Source organism: Ochlerotatus camptorhynchus, unplaced genomic scaffold, assembly GCF_037179485.1.
Source record: "Ochlerotatus camptorhynchus isolate MF236.1 unplaced genomic scaffold, CSIRO-AGI_Acam_v1.1 ptg000097l, whole genome shotgun sequence".
NCBI classification, from domain to species: Eukaryota; Metazoa; Arthropoda; class Insecta; order Diptera; family Culicidae; genus Ochlerotatus; species Ochlerotatus camptorhynchus.
In genome coordinates this window covers 889794-915379 of record NW_027040587.1, presented here as the reverse complement: position 1 = coordinate 915379, position 25586 = coordinate 889794, and the positions used below count along the sequence as shown (strand labels likewise).

Here is a 25586-nt window from a genome sequence, read left to right as displayed (position 1 = left end):
AAATAATTTGTACCCCTGCTTCCAGTTTGATTACATGAGCATTTTGTGTGGTCGTTGGTTCTGAATATGGACAAACAGGCGGATGAATTCTATTCCTACTCTTTACTGTAATAAGCTTGGTGGCCCTGAAAAGAGCCGTTTTGTTGCCAAAGTTGGTGATGATTTAACCTCCGAAACCAAACAGAGTGCATCTCTATCACTTCAAAACGTAGATGACTTCCATAGCCGCTTACGCTTGGCGTGTGTAGTGTAGGTGACAGCATCACGGATGCACCTTCAGCACACCTCGTAAATCAGACCGGAGATACGTTAGACACCGCCACGACGACGAGCCAGACGAAGGATGGTAGTTATCTCGAAGAATTTGCGTTTGGTTCTGAATATGGCGATGAGTGTGCAAAATATTAAGCATTTCCATCCTCCCTATTTGCACGCGTCCGAGGATCGGAGGCGAACGCCACTTCGACTTGTTTCGTCTACTTACTACTCTCCGACGACTGTGCTGGGGAAGCAGCATATGCATGTAGGTAATTGGTGGATTTGTTAGTTAATTCGACGCTTTTGAACAATGCTGGACATTTACCAGTTATTCAATAGTTTCTTGTTAAAAATCAACATTCCGATGCATTGTTATCGATGCGTAGCCATATATCTGATCGATTGGTGATAAAATTATTGAAATTGGACCAGGGGCAGCTGAGTTATTAACGTTCAAAATCTTTCTTAATTTGTTACATGTTCCATTTTTGGTTTTCACAAAGTGTACCCCCATATAGAAATCAAAGACGTAGTCCTACGTCAAAAAACTGCAATTACTCACAAGCTATGAGTAACTGCAGTTAATTCATCATTCATCATTTAAAAATCTGAGTAAATCTCCCCCCCCCCCCCCCCCCCCCAACAATAATAGGTAAAGGTAATGTCTCAGCCGCCATTTACCATATTCATGAATCCTTAAAAAATCGAAAAGTTTCCCAAAGCCATCTACAACCACTTCAACCAAGGATGGTGATATCAAATTGCATTCATTCAAAGTTTACTTACCATAGCTGGCAGCAATTTTTTTTTTATTTCCTACACACTCCTCCAAACACCTAAAAGCCCGGATCCCAATCGGTCTCCTGTGGCATCTGATTGATCTTATAGCAGACCACCGTATCGCCTGCCTTCACCTCTATCTCCTGATCGGCAAATCGCAGGCCACATTCAACGTCCTTCTTGACCGTGTCAACCTCATTCTTGAGATGCCTCATCGACTCCAGTTCCAGTTCGGTCGTTAGGAGCTCTCCATTGCGAACCAGCTTGAACTGGGAAGCCTTCTTGAGCATACCCTTCGTACAACGACAGCCCAGCACGGTCAGCTTCTTCCGACCTTCGTTGATATCGAACAACTGCAGAATGTTCGCTTCGCCCACAGTCTCCTCTTCATCCACCAGCGGCAGTTTGGAATTAATTTCCTTCTTGAGATCATCCACCAACCGGTAAATGATGTTCACCGGTCTGATTTCCACATCCTTTGCCTTCTCTGGAACGCTAACGGAAAATGCGTAAACCACAGCGTTGAAAAGCCGTGCCAGTTCTAGATCCCCCTGACTGACATCACCCACACCGTAGTGGACGACATCCAAGCGGCAGTGTTCATTTCCATCGTACGTTTCCAGCACATCCAAAATAGCCTCCACCGAACCATGCACATCGCCTTTGATGATGACATTTACCCGAGGAGTCGGATCGTCCGGAGCAGATTCCTTCGGTCGCGGTCCTTTGTTTCGCCTCCGGTAGAATCCGGACAAACGCTGCTTCTCCCTCTCGGCTTTGTACTTTTCATCGTGTTCCATCTGCTTCACCAGGATGGCATCCTTATCACTTTCAGCCTTTTCCTGCATGGCTTGAGCCTCTCGCCATCGCATCACCGAGTGGGCGACTTTCTCGGATTCGACTTCTAGAATTAATTCCCCGGCTGAGGGGAGTTCTCGCCAACCGAGGATTTCCACAGGCATTCCGGGGGTCACCTCGGACACTGGTTGACCGGCGTGATCGAAAAGCCCTCGCACCCTTGCCCACCCTAAGCCACTAACCAGCACGCTTCCTTTCCGGAGGGTTCCCCGTGTGACAATTGCAGTAGATAGCTTCCCCCGACGGGAATCGATTTTGGATTCGACGACCACTCCTTCCATCGGACCGGCATATTCCCCTTTCAAACTCATCATTGTGGCTTGAGTGCTGACTGCTTCGGTCAATTCTTCCAGATTGATACCCTGCAAGGCGGAAACCCCTAAAATAGAAAAGCAATTAGACCACCCGATGAACATCTGCTAGGAACATGCAACACCAACCGACGGCAATCGTGTCTCCTCCGAAACCTTCCAGCGCTATCCCGTGCTGTGCCAGTTCCTTCTTCACTCTATCCGGATTGGATCCCGGCTTGTCAATCTTATTAATGGCCACTATGATGGGAACATTGGCCTCCTTTGCCAGAGATAGCACCTCTTTGGTTTGCTCCATAACCCCATCATCGGCGGCCACGACCAGCACAATGATATCGGTCAGATTGGCTCCCCTAGCTCGCATGGCACTGAAAGCAGCATGACCCGGTGTGTCCAAAAAGGTAACCTTCTCACCATTATCCAACTCCACTGTAAAAGCACCGATATGTTGCGTGATCCCACCGGCTTCACTAGCGGCTACCGAAGCACCTCTGAGCGAATCCAACAGCGTCGTCTTGCCATGGTCTACATGTCCCATTACCGTCACCACCGGTGGACGTTCTTTCAAGTTCTCCGCTGGCGGTGGCGGCCTCGGCAGGACATCCCGGTCCTTAATTTCTTCCTTTGCCGTACTTGGAGCGGCCACAATTTTCATCTTCAGCCCACACTTGGTCACAATGTCCTTGATAATTTTCTGATCCTCCAATCGAGTCTCCGGATCGATGTTCCCCGCGCCTTTCACGTACAGCATCACCTCCTGGATGTGCTCCAGTTCCAGCTGGCACGATTTAGCCAACTCGGCAACGGTCATATTGCGCCAAACATCCACCACTCCGCTGGTTTGGATTTTGTTTTTCTTCTTCGCTGCAAACTCAATCACGCGGGGTGCTTTCTAAAATCGAAAATCTCATTGACAAAATCAAAACACAAACTATATTCCGCTGCCATACCTTCTCTTCGGCGGTTTTCCGCCGCTTCTGACTGCAGGCACTCGTTTGGAAGAACCGTTTCTGTAAACAGCCATTGTGGATGGTGGATCGCCGCCAGAACTCCGCTTTGGACCGGATGATTTCGTTGGTTACTAACCTTGAAGGGGGCGAAAAGGGTGTGGAAAAGTAGGTCAACAGTTGGGACGCCTATTTCGATGGATTTACCTATTGATCACTGAGCGGACGTGAAACATCGATCGATTGGTCACTTAATGGAAAATTAAACAATTTATTTTACTGATTTTTTCCTGAAAAATCACGGAAAATTAACTTTTTATTTTCTGCACGAGTGTTATGTGATTTTGTTTTGATCGGCCAGAAAACAACTGATTTTGACGTTTCGCGAGCGACTGCCGGCACAGCTGATGCAAGGTTAGCATGCGCAAGAGAAAGGTTAGCTTCAAGTTGTCCAAAAGTGCTCGGATTGGCTGCGTTCCTGCACGCTTAGAAAAAATAACCCAACATTCTGGAGTCCTTTCTGAATAAGTCCCATGTATATATGGCAATCAAAATTTCGATTACCTTCATTCGCTCTCTACCGCGAATCGAACGGTGGGTTAGCAGTATTGATGTTGACAGTCTAGTCCAACGATTAAAGTTAATATTGTACGTAGCCAGGCCTGTTATGGGGGATCCTCATGGCTACTCCATGAGTACCCGAATAAAAAATACAATTCAATGTATGGTATAATTTATAAAAAAAAAATACATTATATATTCCGAGATGTATTCTACACTGTTGTAATGTAGATGAGACCTATAAATAGGAATAATAAAATTATGATCATTGAAATAACTCACCAATTGCAGATTGATTTAAATTATGTAAATGACACAATGACTGGAACTGAATATTTACTGGATGGAATCCACAGATCAAGTTGTAATAATAATAATGGTCTCGATTATAAAGGTACATTAATTTTCAGTTTCACTTCTTACATTTTTCGCAGGCTGTGGTCCTGTTTCTGCATGGCAGCAATCTTACACGGTGAAACATCGGGAGTGGACATTTCATATTCAGCCTCTCGCTTAGTTCCCGCCTGATCTTTTCTCTTGTAAGCGTGGATATGACAATCTCGTCGACAGCTCTGGCATATTTTATCGATGGCATGGCATGCAGACGGGTCGTGGTACACATTAGTACCAGTACCAAAGAAGAATACTAAGATGAATCTGTCGGAAGAAAAAGTTTCTATTCTAGTGTCCTCTTTCACGGTCCCTTTCATCCAATGAATACCCTCGTATGCAAGGTAATTTTGTGGTTTTGGTGCCCCCTCGGTAGAGATGAAATTTAGCGCACTTTTTTATCAAAACAATCACACCCAAATCAGAGATGTCCCATGTTTTAATTACTTGATTAACAATTTACAATACACACTCAGCAACGTTTTCCTTGTTCGGTAATTTTTTGCCGAAAATAATCGGTAAATGAAGAATATTACAGATTTTTCGGTAAATAAAAATAATTTTACCAACATTCGGTAATGTTTTACCGAAGTGACGGTAATCTGGCTTTTATATTGACGAACTTCATTAAAAAGAGTACAGTAAGAACTGTAAAACAAAGCAAACGCCGAATTCGGTTAAAAAATACCGAACAAACTGCAAATTACAGAAACGTTTACCGAACTTCTGTAAATAATTCCAGACTGTCAATCGAAAGACGGTCATATTTATATCAAGTGTTAAAGTAAACAGTAACAGTGGAAAGTGACCGGAAAATTAAGTGAAAACAATGTAAGTATGTTCGCAAATACAGATGAATAATGCATCTATTAAATATTCCTAATGAGATTGATAATTACATTTATTTCTTTCATTTTGATGATTGCTCTTCAGACACAGCCAGGAATTCTGTGCTTTCGGGATCAGGTTCCAGTCAATGTTTCTGGACTGGCATCCCCATGGAAGCAGCCACCTGCGAAAAAATACTCCAGTGAGCAATATATGTTATTTTAAAATATATTTTTACCTAGATGTTTACTGTTGAATAAAATCTCGTAAATAATAATGCAAAAAAAGATTTAAATTTTAATTCACCGGAAAAAAAAAACAAAAAATACACAAAATCAAGAAATTTTCATTTAGTTCAGTAAAAAATTACTGAATAGTTCGGTAAATCTGTTTACCGATCGTTCGGTAATCGTTTCGATTACCGAACTGATTACCGAACGTTCAGCTGTTGAAAGTTCGGTAAAAAATTACCGAATACGGTAATAATTTCTAAGTGTGTAAGAACAACAAGACTACTTTTTGTTCGCTGTGCTGTCATTTTTCCACCAATGAGACTGCAGAACATGTTTGGAGCGATGGGTGATGATCCTTTGAAGATGTTAATACCCCGTTCACATTACAGCCAATATCACGTAATATAGGCTGTCTTGCAATGAGCACTCATACATAGGATTTCCAGTGAAAACTTGATGTATGAGTGCTCATTGCAAGACAGCGTATATCACGTGATATACGCTGTAATGTGAACGGGGTATAATGCTTATATCGGCATGATATCACCGATTACAAATATTTTACTTTTCGGTTCGTCACGGATTGGAAACAGAGGCAGGATGTGCTGTCAACTCGGCCTACTGAACAGCCATCAATGAGATGTAAATATGTAAAGCCCTGAGAATTTGTCATCTCTTTCGTTCTCCCGCTTTTTAAACGGTTGAAGGAGTGTGACCACCGACAAACCGACATGAATGACCATACAAAGTACCATCACAAAGAACAGAGGTTCAGGCTCGAACTAAACTTCTGTCAAAACTTGAGTAAAGATTCCTATTCGACTTAAGCGCTGGCAACACCGACTTCCCCACTTTAAAACCCTCTTTGACAACATGATGGTGCTGGCGTTGCACAAATTACACTACACAGCAAAAAAAATGTACTATCGACCAATGTAATTCAAGCTGATGTATGAAATAATGATGTAATAGCAAAAAGCAGATACAATATTACATCAATGGATGTAATTTTGTTCGCAAAATCGATGTACATCGTACAACGTTATATTACACAACCGATGGATTGACCTGGTTGCAGCAGTTTGGATGTAATATTCAACAACTTTTTTTTCTGTGTAGACGCAAAATGGCAAATTTCAACAGAGAATTTATCGTCATTTACGAATTTACCATCACATTTCTGATCAAAGCAAAATACTGACATCTGCCGCCGTGTTTGCGAAAAATGTGTATCCTAAAATGTATGAGATGGTTCGTGTCTAATCTATTCCGGGCAAATTATTCGCCTTGACACCAGTCCCGAAGTGACGTTTCTTCACACACATTTTGACAGTTCCTTATGGGGTTTTGCGTTGGAGTGAGAGAGTAAGAAAAAGTCCGCCATGTTTCACACATAGACTGACAGTTACATATGAGATTTCTCCATATGAGTAAAGAGTTACAGAGCTCTCGTCAACGCCAATTTCTAACTAGATCTCGATTAACATTTGAAATGGGCCTGTGTCCAAAACGCAAACTAATCGGTTTTTGATACCATTCTTTAGCACCACTAGATAGCTACTAATCGTGTAGAAAAGTTCCGGATAATCGAGAAAAATCATTAAAAATAACTCGATTTTCGAAATGGACGATCATCGAAATTTTTCAATTCATTAATACACACACACTAAAACCAACAATCAATACGAAACTAACGATTTTAAATTGGCTCACCACTTTAGTAGCCTATTGGTCCCAAGCAAACGATTAACGTACCCTATTCTAGTTGAAATTCTATTACTACACTATGTTTGTTTTGATTCGCTATGAAAGTTTGACAGATAACATCAGGGGTGTGTGGATTCATGCAGAACATGCAGGGGTGAGTGAAATAGCTTGGGACTGCTTGGGACCGTTGTTCTGGTACTGAGTGAGCCAAAAATAATAATGATTTTCTTCGGGACCCAGTGGTCTTAGAGTTACCTCTATGCTAAAACCACAAACGAAGTGACAGACGACTAACTGGCGAAGAAATCCATTTAAATAATGTGGTTCACTGTAATAGAATTTTCTTGGAAGCTTGTGCCATCATCCACCAGATGGGTTAGTTTTTTTGTTTTGATTTGAACAAAGTTGATTTTGTGTACAATGATTCTTTGACAGTGTGCAAAGAGTGCGTATCATTTTGTCATTTTTTATGCATTTCTGTTTTGAGTAGAGTGAAAGAGATAGAACCAAAACATTCTAGTACATTTGGTGAAAATGCTAGTTCAATCTAGTAGTAGCGTAGTAGCAACAATCAATACGAAACTAACGATTTTAAATTGGCTCACCACTTTAGTAGCCTATTGGTCCCAAGCAAAAGATTAACGTACCCTATTCTAGTCGAAATTCTAGTACTACGCAATGTTTGTTTTGATTCGCTATGAAAGTTTGACAGATAAAATAAGGGGTGATTGGTTTTTCCTATGTTTCGAGGGGTGATTCGACAAGCTTGGGACCGAAGATAGTACCAGAGGTGAGCCAAAAAGTTGAGCTCGTTTCTTTGGGACCTACTTGTCTTAGAGTTACCTCTATGGTAGTAGCAACAATCAATACGAAACTAACGATTTTAAATTGGCTCACCACTTTAGTAGCCTATTGGTCCCAAGCAAACGATTAACGTACCCTATTCTAGTTGAAATTCTATTACTACACTATGTTTGTTTTGATTCGCTATGAAAGTTTGACAGATAACATCAGGGGTGTGTGGATTCATGCAGAACATGCAGGGGTGAGTGAAATAGCTTGGGACTGCTCGGGACCGTTGTTCTGGTACTGAGTGAGCCAAAAATAATAATGATTTTCTTCGGGACCCAGTGGTCTTAGAGTTACCTCTATGGTAGTAGTGTTGCCATGTGGTACAATCCAGTACTAGTGGTGTTGCCATGTGGCACACTGAAAAGATGCAATAGCAGGTTAGTCACCAAAGTATTCGAGCCGCTCCGTCTGTCACTTCGTTTGTGCTAAAACGGCCAACCATTTATTTATTTCATTTCATTGATAAGCCCTAGGGGAAGGACAGCTCCAAGTATCAGCATCAATACTGATGGTGGATATATTAAATATTCTAATATGTGTGATATTTGCGAATCTTATACTTAGTCTGACAGTTGTTTTTGTTTTGTTTATGGCTATTTTTGGTTTTATGTGTTCATTTGATATTCGTTTAATCAAAAATCGATTTCACACGAGAGGCCATTCATTCTTTGATAATCTTGCTGGCCACCGCCACCAAAATCCGCTCCTTTTCTAATAATTTCGGCATTATTTCGTAGCTGATCTCAGTGCACATAATCGGCCGCACTTCCGTTCCCAGGAAATATTCATTAATTTCCACGAATTCGTCTGCGAGCCAATGTGCTGTCCTCCGATGGAACGGAAATCGGCTGACTACGGCACCCCTGTAAGCGGAGTCCCAGAGTGATGGTTCCATGATCGTATTATGCTCGATTCGCCATGAGCCTGCAACTTGGAGAGATTTGCTGCTGGGGGAACGTACAGTACCGTTTTTATCATGAAAAGCCGAAGTCGAAATCGGTCAGAGATATCGAAAACGAAAATCTTGGCAAAAATGATGACAAACAAAAAGCTGCAGTAAACATAAACAACAACGGTGAAATGTCATTGAGTGTATGCGTTAAAGTTACACTGTTAATTTTTTTTTTACTTTGAAGCTTTCCGCTTGACAGCTAATATCATTAATATTTATACTAAAAATTATAATAACTACCAATTTGAGCGATTTTACACCAAATATTACTTCAGATCAAGTTGTACTTCTCCTAGGATAAGCCTAGTGACGTAGAAAGGCCGATGATTGAAAAATTTCAAAGCAAAGCTAGACCCTACTGCTTGAGGCAAGGCCGATGATTGGTTTTGACGTTTGCGAAAAGGCTTAGCAAAGGCCGTACCATTTCTGATGACAAGCAGCTTATTAATTTATGAAATTAAATTGTTGTCTATTTTCATCTAATGATTGAAAGCTTTTCGCATATTTTGGATGTTGTATACTGAGATACAGTTACTATTGTTATTGTGAACAAATGCCCAAAATACTTCAATTCGACAGTGAGCATGCATAATAGCGCAAACGCGATTCTCTTCGTCAATTTTCTCTCGATTTGCTACAGCTAAGGGAAGCTATTTTCTGAAATTTGTCCAATACAGTGCTGCAAAAGGTTGTATTGGCTATCAAAGGAACAACAAACGCACCGAGAAATGTTAATCCAAGTGAGTTATTAACAAAAGAGAAAAACGACGAAGAGAATCGATCATATCGTTTACGCCCTTAGGCATGCTCACTGTCGAATTTTATTAAATATAAATTGAATAGTGTCGGAAAAATTTTAAATTCATTTTCTGGTTTGTTTACGCTTTGGACATAGGCCCATTTCAAATGTTACTCTAGATATAACAAATTTATATGGGGTTGACAGATGAAATCGCTGCACATTTGAATCTGCCGTTATGGATACTCGATCAAGAGTTAAGTTTAAGCACAGACAAACAGACATAACACATTGAATATTTCTCACTGTAAAACATCGTAACTAAAACATTACCGCCATCTGTTGAGTACACTGTGGTGGGTAGTACGCTGAACAGATGGTGGTAGTGTGTAAACGTCAAACGCAAGGGAATTAACTATGCGCGCCACAGGTAGCGGTACTACCAACTAAGATACTTTTAAATTGACCGTTAAATGCTTGGTCGATGAACAACTTGCGAGTGTTATGTCTGTTTGTCTGTGGTTTAAGTATCATGCCGGTTTGTCGGTGGTGTGACGTCAAACCACAGAGAACAGACGTCCAACTTATACCAGAAACTTTTGTAAAGATAAGTGGGAACGTCGCCGTTACGTGGAGCCAGCATCTCTTGATTTCCTCTATAAATTTTGCACTTTCGGCCAATTTGGCGCTAGTATCGATAAATTATCTGTTGAAAATTGCCACTTGGCGCTACCAACACTTAGTGTCTACTGTAAGTTGTGCAACGCCAGCGCCATCAGGTTGTCAATGAGGGTTTTTAAGTGGGAAAGTCGCCGTTAGTGTCGCTTAAGTCGAATAGGAATATTTACACAAGTTTTTACAGAAATTTAGTTTGAGCCTCAACGTCTGTTCTCTGTGGTAAAACTCCGTCATCCATTTAATCAGCCGAAGAACAAAAAAGACGGCAAATTTACTGGGCCTCACCTGTTTACGCTCATAGCATAGTGTTGGTAGCGCCAAGTGGCAATTTTCAACAGATAATTTATCGATACTAGCGCCCAATTGGTCGAAAGTGATAAATTTGCAGAGGAAATCAAGAGATGCTAGCGCTACGTAACGGCGACGTTTCCACTTAACTTTACAAAACTTCGGAAACCGTTTTCTCGTGATTCAAGGCTCGCCTACGCAAACTAACACTATCTTTGGGTTGGGGAAAGATTCCCCTATCCGATGATGCCGGTAATTTGCGTTCGATTGTCGAGGAAAGAATAATCGACGTTTTGTTTTTAAAAGTTGATAGTACCTTTTCAATTGTTGGTCTACAATATATTGAACTGGTTCCGCTTTTTGATAGATCGTAATTCTATCCGCCAGACTATGAATATAGCGACTATAATTGGAACTGGTTCCAACCTGGATTGGGAGATAACATTCGAATTGAAGAAGAAACGTTTTTAAGATCAGACTGATGTGCATCTTTGACTTCTCCAGATGAACTTTCATAAGATATATTCATTTCATTTCACGGCTCCATCAATGCTGCATCGTTAATATGATGTAAACAGAAGTAAATTGCTCAATTACTCAAAATAAAGATGATTTGTCATCTTGTTATCACTTTGAAAATCATCTAGCACCATTTTATAGTACAGTGCGTTTTGAGTAAATCAAGTTCCGTTGCGTTTTCCATCAAAAATTGAAAGTATCAATATGTCTGCTTAAAAAAACACAAAATGAACATTTATTGAGTATTGGCGTCCTATACAATCAATTCTCTATTACCATCAGCATGATACAACCGCAGACAAACAGACGTAACTCTTTGAAAAAGTTTTTATTGAAAACATAGTATCTCAAAACATAGGACCTCAGTAACGACATCTCTCGGGCTTCTCGCGGAAAACAAGCTTGCTCGCTAACTCGTAAACAATATTGCATAAAAGTTCTATAGAATGTATAGAAACGTGAAAGTGATCCGATGCCAGCGCTGCGGCGAGTAGTTCGCGGAACTTATAATCTTCAAATCAACCGTTAAATGCGTGAACGAAGATACACAATGAAGAGTTACGTCTGTTTGTCTGTGATACAACCTTTCCTAAGTAAATTCACTTAATTTCCACTTTCATCTTAGTGAAAATCGCACAAATTCACCATTTTCCGAAAAATGCAGCTGCGCAGGAGGGGTGCAAACTTGTTATGCATAATTTGCCATGAAAACATCTCCGATCCATACCGAAATAATAACAAATAGTCTTCGAACACGTTTTCTTACACGATTCAAGCAAAAGTTTCCACGGGAAATTATTAGTTTTTCTTTATGGACCAATTTGCCCTAGAAAGCGTCTGTTTTACTTGGAAAATTTGAAAACTATCCTCCTTCTAGTAGTTCCCAGTTCTAAATGTATTCACTGTAAGTAAAAATTATTTACTTTCTGAGTTAGTTTCGTTTTTAGTGCAAGCGAAAGCTTTCTGGCAGCGTCATCTACATGTAAAAGCAAGTTCGTATAAGTGCCCTCTGTTGGAGTAAAATCAATTCTTGTAGTTCAGAAATCGTTCAGTCGATCAGATCAACTGAAAATTGATGCACAGCAAATGAAGCTAACTTATATTTGAGTTCCGTTCACTCAAATATTCAAAAGCGTACACGCTATTTCAAAACTTCTCATATTTGGGTAAAATCCAAACAGATCGGTCAAAACTGAACCTACCCAACAATTTGTAAACTATGTTGGGAGTGACAAGTTGACAAATGAACAAAGTCGATCGGATTCATGTCGACAACCCATTTTTCATCTTGTCACTCCCACCATAGTTTTCCCATTTTTTGGGTAGGTTCAGTTTTTGACAGATCTAGGTGGATTCTACCCAAATTTGGGTTGTTTTGAAATAGCGTGTAGAGCACTCATAGAATGAGTTCATTTTTAATCAAATATGAGTTAATTTCACTTATAGTTGAGTGCCTGTTACTTATATATGGATGACATTTCTCCTATTTTAGTAAACATTTACTCATTACTCGGCATGAAAGCGTAAGTTACTTAACATTATGATTAACCTACGCTTTGAGCAATTTGAGTGAAGTTTTGTAGAGGGGATTTATTGACGTGCTTGAAATGTGATAAAGGTGTGTTATTTATTCTGTCCGTATAAGTTTTTGCGAATTTGAGTCAACGTGGCTCAAATTTGAGTGAGTTCATTTGCCGTGTACATGGAAAATCCTAGAAAATTTAACTCACAATTGAGGAGCTCCACTTTTAATGCAATTTAGGCGACTCGAGACTCGACCGCGTAAAAAATAGATTAGGATTATTCTAGTTTTTACTTTTCGATATTTCAATGATAATTTCCAGAATTTTAATGAAAATCATTTATTGACACTCTACCAATAATTTATTTTGACAGATTCTGTCTTGCTCATACTTTTTCAGACGCACTTTTTGGGGGCTGTTTATAAATTACGTAGAGAGGCTTGGGGAGGGGGAGGGGGAAGGGAGCAGTCCCTTTTACCCTATATTCAACCAATCTCGCATCACTTTTGAAATAGACCAATCTACGATTGATCGATTCTCTTCATCGACTCTCTCTTTCGTTAATAACTACTCAGCTCCAAAAACATGTTCACCTATTCTTATCGTCCAGAGTTGATAATAGAAGAGTTACGCAGAGTGAAGCTTGCAACATTGATGTCGATCAATGGGTATTTATTTTATTTATTTTTTATTTTGGCAACCCTTGGTTATGTTTACACCTCGGATGACTTCACCTGGGTTGTGAAAGTTTCCTCTAGTTTCGATAACAATACTTCTCACGCAACAGAGTCATTTTGTCCAGAGAGAATAGGTAGAGAGGTGAAGAGTGTGAAGCAAAAAAAAACCTTATCGAACCGTCAAACTGGTATCCTATCGAACAAAATAAACAAAAGTTGATGTTCCCCAATTTAGTGAAGGCAAGTATTGTAATCGCTGCGAATATATTTGGAAGAAAACTTTTTAGGATGAGAAAAAAACATGAACAAATAAAAAGTAATGCTTGAATTTAAAATGTAGTAATATTCAGGATATTTATTTCTATATTCTTTTAGTATAAAGATCAATTTTTTGTAAAATTTGCAAAAGCATACACACTTAGAAAATAGTACCGAACTTGGTTCAATTTCAACCGAGTTTTTATCTGCTGAACAAATTTAAATTATTAGTGCTGAACAAAGTGTTTATTAATCATTCAATATTTTACAAGGCCATCGAACGACTATCGTGTTTGATCGAACGCGATTTGTATGGTTCATGTATCTTAAGTCTAAAACTAACAAACCTATCAATAATTTTTGATCGAATATCATGACAATTTTCAAAACAATAAATATTCAATGAGTTCATCAAACCAGTTAACTTAATAGCAATGTTTTTGTTGATCTGCAAATACTGTTCAATGTTTTCACGAAAGATCCTTTCAAGTGCCACAAAGAACATATAAACAGGCTCAGTGACGTAAATTAATGAATTACCAGTATAGTCCTTCAGGATCGAGTACTTCGTATATGGTTTAAGAAACGGGAATTCACTTATACATGGCATAAAGCAGTCGTCACAAACTTTATAAATTTTAGCTACACTTCCAAGGATATATCCGGCAATATGGTATATCTGGTTCTTCTCCGAGTTGTCAAATGTTTCATCGTCAAAAATCGTCATGGGAAATTCAATTTCAAATAGTGTGTAATCTTGTTCGTTGTTGTTACTATCTGCTGTTTGGTCAAGAGTTCGGATTTTAGTCGTGAAGTCGGTTAGCCACTTTCTATCATCTTGGTCGTATGAAGATGAGGGGATTGACATCATAAACTGGGACACGGAAAGCAGTTTCAGGTTGTCTTTGAACTGGAGTGCGGTTGGGCGTTTCTGTTTGAACCTTATCAACGAGAAAACGTTCTCGACGCAATCTTGCGTAAAACGAGAGGTGAACAAGCAAGGGTATTTCTGTTCGAACAGGAAGTACGTTTGTAAACGGAGGATCGAATTCGTACACAGGATTGTTGCTGCTTGCCATGGTTTCCAGGCTCTGCGAACACCAACCTTGCATGCGAATATTATTTTCCTGAACGAGGTTAGAAAATTGATCGATTGTCGATATGCTTCCATGTTATGGAGGGAAAGTGCCAATTCTGATCTACGTGAAGACATAAGTTTGAACCAACGCCAGGTAGTTTCTATGAAGAAAGCCGTGGTTAAAAGCTCCTTCTGCCCAGTTTCAGCACTCATGAACCGTAAAGCAGCAGCAACATCGTGATTCACCAATTTGTATGAATTGGAAACTTTCATCGCGTCAAGACGACTGCCATTTAAAAAAATCTACCTCTTTCCAAGTCAATCGAGATGCCAACTTCAAGCGCTTACCCTTTTTAAACTTAACCAATTCTTGCAAGTGAAAAATATCAACGACATCAGAAACGAGATCGTTTTCCTTAACGATATGCGCTGGCAGATATTTTAAACCGATTTTTCACCCATCCTTGGACGCAGCTTTTGAAGACGTGAACAGCATCCGGTATAAGCTCAAAGGTCCGTTCGTCGTCAATAGGATGCTTCAAAGGAGGGCTACTTAGTGCTTGATCCTTCGAATGATTCAAGCCGAAGTCATTCCACATTCGAACATTGTTCGGGCCACAGTCAGACGTTGCAAAGTGAACCTTCAATCCAATCTGTTCCACTCTCCTGATAATGTCAATCATTGTAGCTTTCATGAACCCTTCTGGTACTGAATTTCCGGTGAACTCATACGCCACTATTTGTTTCCACCGACTTGAAATACCCACCAGCATAAACACAAGTGCGTGGGTGGCTTTTCCATGTTGTCCGGGAATGGTGATATCGCCAAAGTATTTTTTTGTTGTTGCAACAATAGGTCCTACTAGGGTCGATCGACATTTCGTCCGCTATCAATCCGCAATCTCTTTCAGTGGATGACATGCAGTTTACCTTCGATTCCATCAAGGTAAACACCTCCGCTGAAACTCCAGTGTCAAAATGAAGGTTCTTCAAGTAGTCCTGTTGCGAGCGAATTGAAGGCATTGGAAAGTTCTTTTCATCGCGAAGGAAATTGTACCCTTTTGATCCACATGCGAAGCGATATTCAAAACTGTCCGTTATGGTCTTATCAGTCCATTTTTAACCCTCTTCTGTCCTCTTTGTAGCCTTTTCACTTGATCCGGGTTGAATAGCTTAGAGGCAGCATCCTCCTTGTTGCCGGAGAGCTTCTTCATTCGTGCCAAATTCTGCCGCAGCATTTTTATCGTTTTACTCTTCCGGAGGTCACGTTGTCTGAGGCGGTGTACTGTTCGGACTAGTCTAAGAAATGCGTAAAATATATATTGGAATTTAAACAGGTAGTAATTAATTATAATTACTTTTCGGTAGTCTTCGATTTCGATGGTCCCGAGCGTTCCGTGGAGCATGCCGTTAATGTCGTTCCCAGGGACTCGCTGGAAGCACTTGTAATGTACATCGACTGGTTTACACTGGTGGTGTCCTGTTAAAATATAGGTACGCGTTATATTTTTGTTTGTATCATACAAATATTTGGTTATCAAACCGAATCACAGGTACTGGAATTCGAACACAAATTCGCAACGTATTCGAATATCTGAACTGAGTTTGGAAGTCTCATTAGTCTGCCGTTTTCTGATATTCGATACAGATCATCGTAGTTGAAATGAAGCTGGAAATATTATTATTATTATTGCAAAATCAATCTCAAAACTAGAAAATGTCTTACGCTGCAGAGCCTGCTGTTATCAGTAATGATGTAATCGTCCGGCAGCCTACAGAACTGAATCCACTTCTGCCTGTTTTCCTCATTTTTCGGAAATCGAAAGAAAGTTATGTTTTTGTATCCACTCACATACTGGTTTTTACAAAAACTCGCAACGCACTTCATTATCAGCAATCATTAAATTTTAATAACGATAAAAAACAATTCTGACGCGGGTAAAAACAACACAAATAGATGGTTGAAAAAAGTCACTTGAAGTGTGCCCTTCAGAAACAGTTGCCAGAACTTGTAGGATGGAATCATAATAAAAAGAGTGCTGCCGTTTCCACCGTTTTTCACTCTTCGCCTCTCTACCTATTCTCTCTGAGTTTGTCTACTATGCTCGATTGGTAGACGGTTTGACAGTTCAATAGGTAGATTTTGGTTTCAGTTTGCGTAACTCATCTATTATTTTCTTCTTCTTCTTTCCTTTATTTAACGTCGGTCTCTGTTCCGCAAGCTAGTGCCAATCACCGACGGACATCGATTGCCATCCATTGACGACAATCGAATGTGCAGGAAGGCAGCTTCCACACCTGCGTAGGATATCGCACCCATTCACAACACAAATGGGCCGGGACCAACGGCTTTACTTCCCTTCCGAAGGAAGACGTGACCAGAGATTTTTATGCCTCAGAAAAATCCCACCGACCTCGGCTGGGATTGAACCCAGACCCATTGGGGTGTTAGAAAGCAGTCACGCTTACCACTACAACACCGGCGCCGGCTCATCTATTATCAACTCTGTTATCGTCCAATTCGCCTAACCCGAAATATGAACCACAGACAAACAGACATAACCCATTGAATATTTCTCACTGTGAAACATCGTCGCTAAAACATTACCGCCATCTGTACAGTGTGGTGAGTAGTACGCTGAACAAATGGCGGCAGTGTGTAAATGTCAAACGCAAGGGAATTAACTATGCGCGCCACAGGTGGCGGTACTACCAACTACAATACATACTTTTAAAATGACCGTTAAATGCTTGTTCGACGAACAACTTGCGAGTGTTATGTCTGTTTGTCTGTGTATGAACTATGAACTACACGGTAAGGAAAAAGTACCCAACGGCCACTTCACTTTTACCTACTTTTGACTAGTTTGTCTCCTTTTCGCCTTCTAATGTTGTCAAAAACGGAGGAGCAAATCCACCCAACAGGGGTAGTAAAGTGTGGGAACCCAACGTTGCGTATAATAATGTTTACCTACTTTTGGGTACAACTAACTTACTTATGGGTAGAAAGCTAATTGAAAATACCATACGAATTGCACACAAGTTAATGAAAACTCCTTTGACTCGCTTTACCTACTTTTGGGTTCTTGCACTATAGTGCCGAGATGAGTGAAAAGAACTTACTTTTGGGTTATTTTTTCTTACCGTGTATGAATGAAATGGACACGGCGATTGAGAACAAACCAAGTTTAGTAAACTCATAAATCACAAAAAAAAAATTCAGAAACTCAGTGATGAGTAAATTTGCCTCATGTTTTTCCAAATTTGTCCAGGTTTGTCCAGGAAAAACTGAGTTCCTGCACTTTTGGCGATTATGAGTTAACTTAACTCAAATTTGGGTCGATCTCATTCGCCGTGTAAACGTTGATCACGCCGCTTTTCCGGCGCTTATCATCAACCGTCATTGCACCTCGCCGTCATCATCTTCATCGTACCGATACCACATAATGCGTTATCCATGGCGACGACAACGACCGAGCTGACGACGGCGGCGGCGCGGCAACGCTTCTCTTTCTTGTTTGTGCAGTAATATTTTTTTCAAAATCAATAAGCAAATAGCTTTGAAGAGGTATGCATTTATGGTGATTATGAAATATTTGCGAAATGCACTTTTGCACAAATGTTGACACACTTTCGCCTGTCCTCTCTTCGTGTGTTTCTTTTTTTTTGTGAGGTTATGGATTATGATTGCCGGCTTGGGTCTTTCCTAGGTTAGGAACGGCGTTGCATCAACAGCGATAGAGAGAGAGAGAGAGTTGGCAAAGGCGTTGCAGTGAAAATAAAAATTGCATTCGATGGATGGTCTGTTGGATTGATGGACTCCCGGAGACGGATAATGATGTAGGGGGGCTTCTTTTGATGTATGAATATTTTTATTTGGCTTTGGCGGCTTTTTAGCGGTTGCAATGCCATGTGGAAAGTGAGCAAAACGAGCGGAAAGCGCTGAAAACGGTTTTGTAATGATGGGGCACTTATGGAACTGTTTGGTTTTGCAAATGTAAATAATTTTAGCGTTTTGCGATCAAGTTTTTCATTTTGTAAAGATCGATTGGTCTAATGGACGTTTCAATTATCAATGGAATTATCACCGTCCAATAAGTGGAAAGTTCGTCGTCAATTTCCTAGGATTCGAGAAATGAAGCTACGGTGTCAAATTTCGTTTATTTTCCTGGGATTTCTTTACCTTTTACCGAAAAATACAATCCATCTCCGATTTCGTGTCCCCGAACAATAAGGCACGTATAGCCGACTCTCAAGTGGACCGACCTCTCATCACCGTTGTGTGTCGTCATCGCATCTTCATCCTGATGACAGCTTTCCGAAAAACTCCCTGCCATTGCTTCATCTCGCATTGGTTCGGAACGACGACAGAAAACCGAAAATGGACCACCCACAAGCCCGGTGTCAATATTTGCTCAGACCAAATTGAATTACTGCGTGATTATGACAAAAGATCCATTTCTTAAAGGGTACACACCTCTTCAGGTCCATCCTTTTTTTCTGCTCCATGCATCTTCTCGGTTCGTTGAGTTCGTCGTCGTTTATGACCTCCTCGGCACCTCTCATGAGCCTGTACCCTACCTACGTTTATGGCCGGTAAGGTACGCACATCCGACGACCGAAAGCTGCTAATGGACTCTGCGTGCGCGGCACAGGCTGCCTTTCATCTCCTCAGCCGGGCTCTTCAACAACCACCCCAAAAATCCATCCAGCAAACCACCACGAAGGTGCAGACGTCTGAAAAAAACTGAGTTTGAAACACAACAAAAAATAAAAAAAAGCATAGGAGCACCACAACCAATCGTCGATTGTTTAAAGCCGAACGTCTTACCTGACGTTGTCCTCGCTCGTCTCGTCGCCAGCGCAGATGAAGATGGCGAAAAAAGGCAGAAAAACAACAAGCCCACAGGTCCAGGCTCTTCTTTATTGATTTTCCCAACTTTATTCAAAAATAAATATTTGTCACCGCGAAAGAAGGGAAAATATATACGACGACGGGCACGATGAGGCGGCGGCGGTGCGGCATGGTACTAAGGAGTATAAGCGATGACGACAGGCCATTGTAAATTGGTAGTTATGACTCACGCAGTTCGAAAAAGTATTGTAAATTTCTGTTAAATACACTTGGAATTCTTACGGGAAGGTACAGGGGGTTAATCGAAAATCTAAAATTGCGACCGTCTCGAAAAGGTGTTAGGTTTTGAAAGCTTATAACTTTGTCATTTATAGATGAGATTGAAACCCAAATTCACCAATCGATAGGAAATTACTTTACGAACCTGCTGAAATGAATTTCACAATTTTTGTTTGAAAAATGTACAAATCTAGAGTGATAATTTTATTACTGTTATCCCTAACCCAGTCGTCACAATCGAGTAGCACTTGGTTGCGCATCATTCTGCTTGAACCTGAACTTCATTGTTCATTGTACGAGGTGAATTTTTTTCCCTCTGATGAGTGTTAACACCTTGACAACCAGCGGTTGGGTGGAAGGAAACGTCTGCAACGAGCTGTTTGCATTAAACTCAATTTGCATCTACTCGATATCATCTGATTTTTTATATACATCTCGCTCTCTCATGTGTGGAGAGTCGATCGAAAAAAAATAGGGTAGGTGTGGGATGAGCAGGGTGACCATTGAACCGGGAAAAATCAGGGAATTCGAAGGCACGTGGAAAACCAGTGAATTTCCATGACAAGTTGGGAAAATATCGATTTTATCTATATGTCATAAAAACATAAGATTTTGGGCCATTGAACCAGACGAGATTTTTTTACCAAGGAATTTTGAGAAGATATTTCATTTAAGAATGAATGACAGGGATACTACCAATGCATTTCAGAGAAAATTAAAGGGAGTTTTAAACAGAACTCTTATGGTGGTAAGCTCCAACTGATATTATCCTCGGATTGAATCTCGGTGAAGAATGTTCGGCTGCTTTAATGTCGACATCAGAGATAATCAACACGACTCTAAGCTAACATTTTACTGATCATTCAAACAGGGATGGTTTTAAAAGTAAATCCGAGTTGGAGCTTACCGCCATTAGGGATTTTAGACTTAAACGCCAAGTCACTTGAGTGAGTTCAGATTCAGACTAGAATTTGTATGTAGCAGGATCCGTGAAAAATAGCAAGGGGATCGAACTTTGAGGGTATAATCTCAAAGGAATCTTGAGAATAATTTTAAGGGAATTCGAGGGGCATCAAGAAACGAATTTCTAGAGAATTTAAAGGAAATTTTGTAGCAAAATTTCAAGACAATTCTGAGGTGACGGGCAAAATTCAACCACAGCGTTGCCAGACTGTTTTCAAGCTAATCGGAATCAACGGTTTAAAAAATCGGCATTTACCATTTAAGTTAATTTTATATTTTTTTGTTTTCCAATTTGAAAATTTAAACGTTTTGGACTAAGAATGGTGAAGAAAGTCGGTAGAAATTTTCGGGAAAGTTTGATCAGCTTGAACTTCAAGAATTGTAGGGGAGATGGATGTTATGTCGGGTCGGCCTAAATGCCCCTAATTTGAGCCCATACAGAAATTCAGCAATCGACTAAATTTTCAATAGCGACCAAAAATATCCATTTATACCGTCCCAATGACGCGTTCATCTAGATAAAATTGATAAATAGCAAATTTTTAGCGATGGGCCCAACCTTAGATCCATAGGCCAACATTAGAGCCATTTCCCCTAGTTGTTTATTTCAGATTCATGGGATATGATTTAAAAATTCACGAAGTTATTCGGTATGTGCATAAAATTTTCGATCTTTGCACTTAACTCCATCCATTATGGTTTGTACAGACTCCTCAGATACCTTGGTGGCCGACTCTGTCCAAATTTGTTGGAAGTGTTTGATATCTTTGATTCTTGGTTTCTTTCCAGAAAGTTTTGGCTTCATCAGAGTCCAAAATCTCTCGATTTGACGTAATTCTTTACAATTTGGCGGATTTGCGGTTTTTGGTACAATATTCACTTGATTTGCTTCGTACCACTCCATCGCAGTTTTACCATAATGGCATGATTCCAAATCGGGCCAGAGTAATGGGTTTTCTTTGTGGCTTTTGTTGAAGTGTAGTAATCGTTTCCGCAGGCACTCTTTCTGGTAAATCTCCTTGTTGATTGTGCCTGTAGTGACGAAATATTTACTCTTTCGGCCACACCTGCAAATTGGGTTCTTTAATTTTGAAAAATGTATCGGTTATTATATATCATCTGAAAGAGCTTCGTTTTCTGAGCATAGCGATATTTTTTTCGAGCCCACACGCTTTCATCTCGATTTTTAAATCAAGATTTAAAGCAAAATAATAACTTCACTGTTTGACACTAAACTGACAAACTGACTGCTCGCTCCCATACAAAGTGACACCGAGGGGCGCTAATAAGGTGATTTCTGCAAATGTAATCGTACTTATTTAAAATAGTTCCCGTGTACCAAAATTGGTGAAATTTTGAGTTTGGGTTCCATTTTTAATGAAGATTACGAATATGCATTTACCTCAATACCCTGAAAGAACCCAATTTCTTGCCAAATAAGGTATTTATTGGGAAATTTCGATGCCTTCTTCGTCATGAAATACTCAGCTGTAGCATTTCTCACCATAGCAGAATAGAAAGCCAGCCCTGGAAGCTGCTTGAAATCCTCCAGGACATAAGTTTCATCGTCCATAACAACTCATGAAAACTTCGTCAAATACTCGCAGTACAAACGTCGAGCCCATGATTTTGCTGTCAAATTCTGTTTGTCGTTGCGATTTGGAACTGTTTTTACTTTATACGACTTCAGCCCCAAACGCTGTTTTGATTTTTGGACAAAACCAGGTGACATTCCTATTTGACGAGCCACCGTTCAAACAGAGAGATTCGGGTTTTCCTTCAATATCCTCTTCACCTTTCGGTCCATGACAGGATCACTTCTTTCCTTTATTTAACGTCGGTCTCTGTTCCGCAATCTAGTGCCAATCACCGACGGACATCGATTGCCATCCATTGACGGCAATCGAATGTGCAGGAAGGCAGCTTCCACACCTGCGTAGGATATCGCACCCATTCAACACACATACACATGGGCCGGTACCAACGGCTTTACTTCCCTTCCGAAGGAAGACGTGACCAGAGATTTTTATGCCTCAGAAAAATCCCACCGACCTCGGCTGGGATTGAATCCAGACCCATCGGGGTGTTAGAAAGCAGTCACGCTTACCACTACACTACCGGCGCCGGTCAACAGGATCACTTGTCACAGATCCAATGTTTTCATCACTTTTCGGTTTCCTCTCGACCGTCAAACGTTCCAAAAATGATTTGAGCACACCGTAAACAGTGGATTTAAGTCAGTCACTAAACATGGAATGTAAACACCAATCATAGTCTTTTTCATCAATGACTCCCAGCTATACTTCAATGAAATTTTTCACTCCTACGTGCCATATTTCAAAAGTTACAGTGATTTGAATGTGTTCGGATTAATATGGATACTTAATCTGGGCTCAATCTCTAGACCATAGGCTAACATTAGAGCCATTTCCCATATTCAAATAAATGTAATGTAAATGTCATTAATCGTTTTTTAATTATAAAAAAATGGTATAAATCGGTATACAATCTCAAAAATCAATACTTTGAGGAACCTTATCTGTAAACCGTGGACCCCCGCTAATCTGATCGACACTTCATGAATATAATTTGCACTTCTGGGAATCCTATCAGCATCAGAAATGCATGATTCTGGTTGCCTTATTTGCTGTTTTGTTTCGATTCTGCGTTCCGTTGCACAATGTTCCTTTCGTTTCGCTCCATTCCATATGCTGAATGACGTTTACAATTTTCAGTTTGCACGGCGTGCAGATTAGCGGGGTTCAAACTAAAAAGTATCCAGCTTAAAAACGGTCACATTACCACATCACGGTATCGCGGTATCAAGTTCGATAATCGGTACAAATATCGATATATCGGTATATCTGGAAACGTTGAACAACCGTTCAAAGTTAAATACTCCGAACAAATTTGTGGGTTCCCACCTCAGAAGCGAGGTTTGTGTATTTGCTAATTATTCTATGTGGCACAGTGGGACCATTTGACCAACCGGTGGAAACTAACGATTTTAAATTGGCTCACTACTTGACTAGCCTATTGGTCCCAAGCAAATCGATTAACGTACCCCATTCTAGTCGAAATTTGAGTACTACACTATGTTTGTTTTGATTTGCTATGAAATTGTGACAGATAACATGAGGGGTTCGTGAATGTTCCTATGTTTCGAGGGGTGCATCGATTAGGTTAATACCGAAGATAGTACCAGAGCTGAGCAAAAAAGTTGAGCTCGTTTCTTCGAGACCTACTAGTCTTAGAGTTACCTCTATGATTTGACGCTTAGGGAAGAAGTTTCTTGAAATACATATCTATCTAATTTTTCATTAATGTAGTATTACACTTAGAAAACTATCTTTTTGTAATCACACGATAAGTTGTAGAACTATAACATTCATGAAACTTTGCTGAACACACGAAGTTCCTACATCATAGGTCTAGCGAGATATAAATGGAATTTTGTCACGACTACCTTAAAATCAGTTATTGAACATTTGGGCATTATAGATCTTACACACTAAGATTTTGTTTTCGTGTTCGGTAAATTTTACCAAAATCAGAACAGCTGAACGTTTGGTAAAACTTTAACCTTCATTTTAAAGTCCATTGAATTAAAACATAATTTCAAAACATGTTCAACCTTGTTTAAACGATCAAATCTTGTCATTTTAGTGTAGATTTAGTTTCAAAGTAACTGAAAAGTAATTGAATTAAATTGCATAAATTTCACCGAACAGATTTCGGTAAAAATTACCGAAGTCGGCGATAATTTCTAAGTGTGTAACTAATCGATTCGACATGTTGTACAAGGTTTTCAATATTATCAAAATACACCACTTTTCTAAAAACAGAAATATTGGAAATCTCTCAATTTGCTATGTAATGCGATTTTAAAGCAAAATATCACCAACTTTCAATTAAAGTTTCTCTGAAAATGGCAGTTTCTGGCAGCCAAAATTAACGTTATTTGTTCAATCAAGATATGAAGTACTAATGATACAATAATCGCTGCCGGTTCTGCTCGGGTACATAGGTTATTCCAATAGTATTTTCGGTCGTTTTGGCTATTTTTTTTAAGTACTTTTGCTGCGCTTGAGCGATGAAAAATTAGCAACTTCACACACCTGTCATCTGGGATCGGAATCATCGCCATAAAATTCATTTGAAGCATTTACTTTTGAGCGGCAGATGACGCGATTGTGCCTGTCCCACAGCGGACGTATGAGAAAACGGAAGAGTTGCCAGTCTTCTTGATATGTTGTCTTCGGTTAAAGTCTAGAAGGTAGTAATGTCCTAACACGTCATGTTTTCTCGGTTAGAAATACAAATTTGCCACTTCAGAAAATGGCAATTACAAGGACCTTAGAAAAAAAAAATCCAAAATACACTCATTTAATCAAATCGGCTGGCCATTTACCACAGAGATGGCACTGTTTCGCTGGAATAAAGTAATGAAAATCCCCGTATATAAATTGTGTGTAGTGTAAATAATTCGCTTTTGATGCATACTCAGGTCAAAAAAGTAAACGACAACCTTGTTACCGGTTGGTAACATTTGATTCAGTTGGTGTAAGGGTAGGGTCAGTGTTGTTAAGAGAGATAGCTCCATAACGTCACTTCTAAAGTGACCGATAAGGTAGGGCACAGCGATGATGGAGGTGTTTTGCTGCATGGGCGAAGCGACCACTGACCACTGAACTACCACCGACTTTTAATAGAGTAGTGGGAGACGGAAACTAGCTACGGGGAAGCTGAGAGTCGATGATGGGCATTGTGTTGCTGACTGTGGTGCGAGATAGTTGAGAGATACACGAGGAGTGTTTGAAGACTGGCAATAAAGTGCCCGGAGAAAGAGGTCATCATCTGGCCGACGCCATCCAGGCAACCCTATCCGGCCATCGCGATTCTGCCATCGCCCTCCGGCTATCACCATTCGGCCATCGCGTCGATAGTGCGTCGATCACGGTGCTCCATTTTTGGCCTCGTGTCGCGGCATCCATCGATTGACCGGTCATCATCTGGCCGTCGTCATCCAGCCAACCCGAAATCCTGCAATCC

General features: G+C 40.2%; 1 protein-coding gene across 1 annotated transcript; it reads right to left on the bottom strand.

Annotated features, from left to right (window-relative positions):
• Nucleotides 1-1054: 1054 nt before the first annotated feature.
• mIF2 (mitochondrial translation initiation factor 2) lies at nucleotides 1055-3479 on the bottom strand. Its single transcript, XM_065219021.1, has 4 exons — nucleotides 3362-3479; nucleotides 3158-3293; nucleotides 2337-3099; nucleotides 1055-2275 (listed from the first exon to the last, which is right to left on the bottom strand). Exons 1-4 carry the CDS (start codon nucleotides 3388-3390, stop codon nucleotides 1095-1097), a joined length of 2109 nt encoding a protein of 702 aa, XP_065075093.1. The 5' UTR covers nucleotides 3391-3479; the 3' UTR covers nucleotides 1055-1094.
• Nucleotides 3480-25586: the final 22107 nt, after the last annotated feature.

Coding starts and splice junctions, on each gene's coding strand:
- mIF2 (XM_065219021.1), bottom strand. CDS start 3,390: ATGTTTCACGTCCGCTCAGTGATCAATAG. Junction 3,294..3,361: donor GTCCGCTCAGTGATCAATAG/GTAAATCCATCG, acceptor GCCCCCTTCAAG/GTTAGTAACCAACGAAATCA. Junction 3,100..3,157: donor GGAAAACCGCCGAAGAGAAG/GTATGGCAGCGG, acceptor TTTCGATTTTAG/AAAGCACCCCGCGTGATTGA.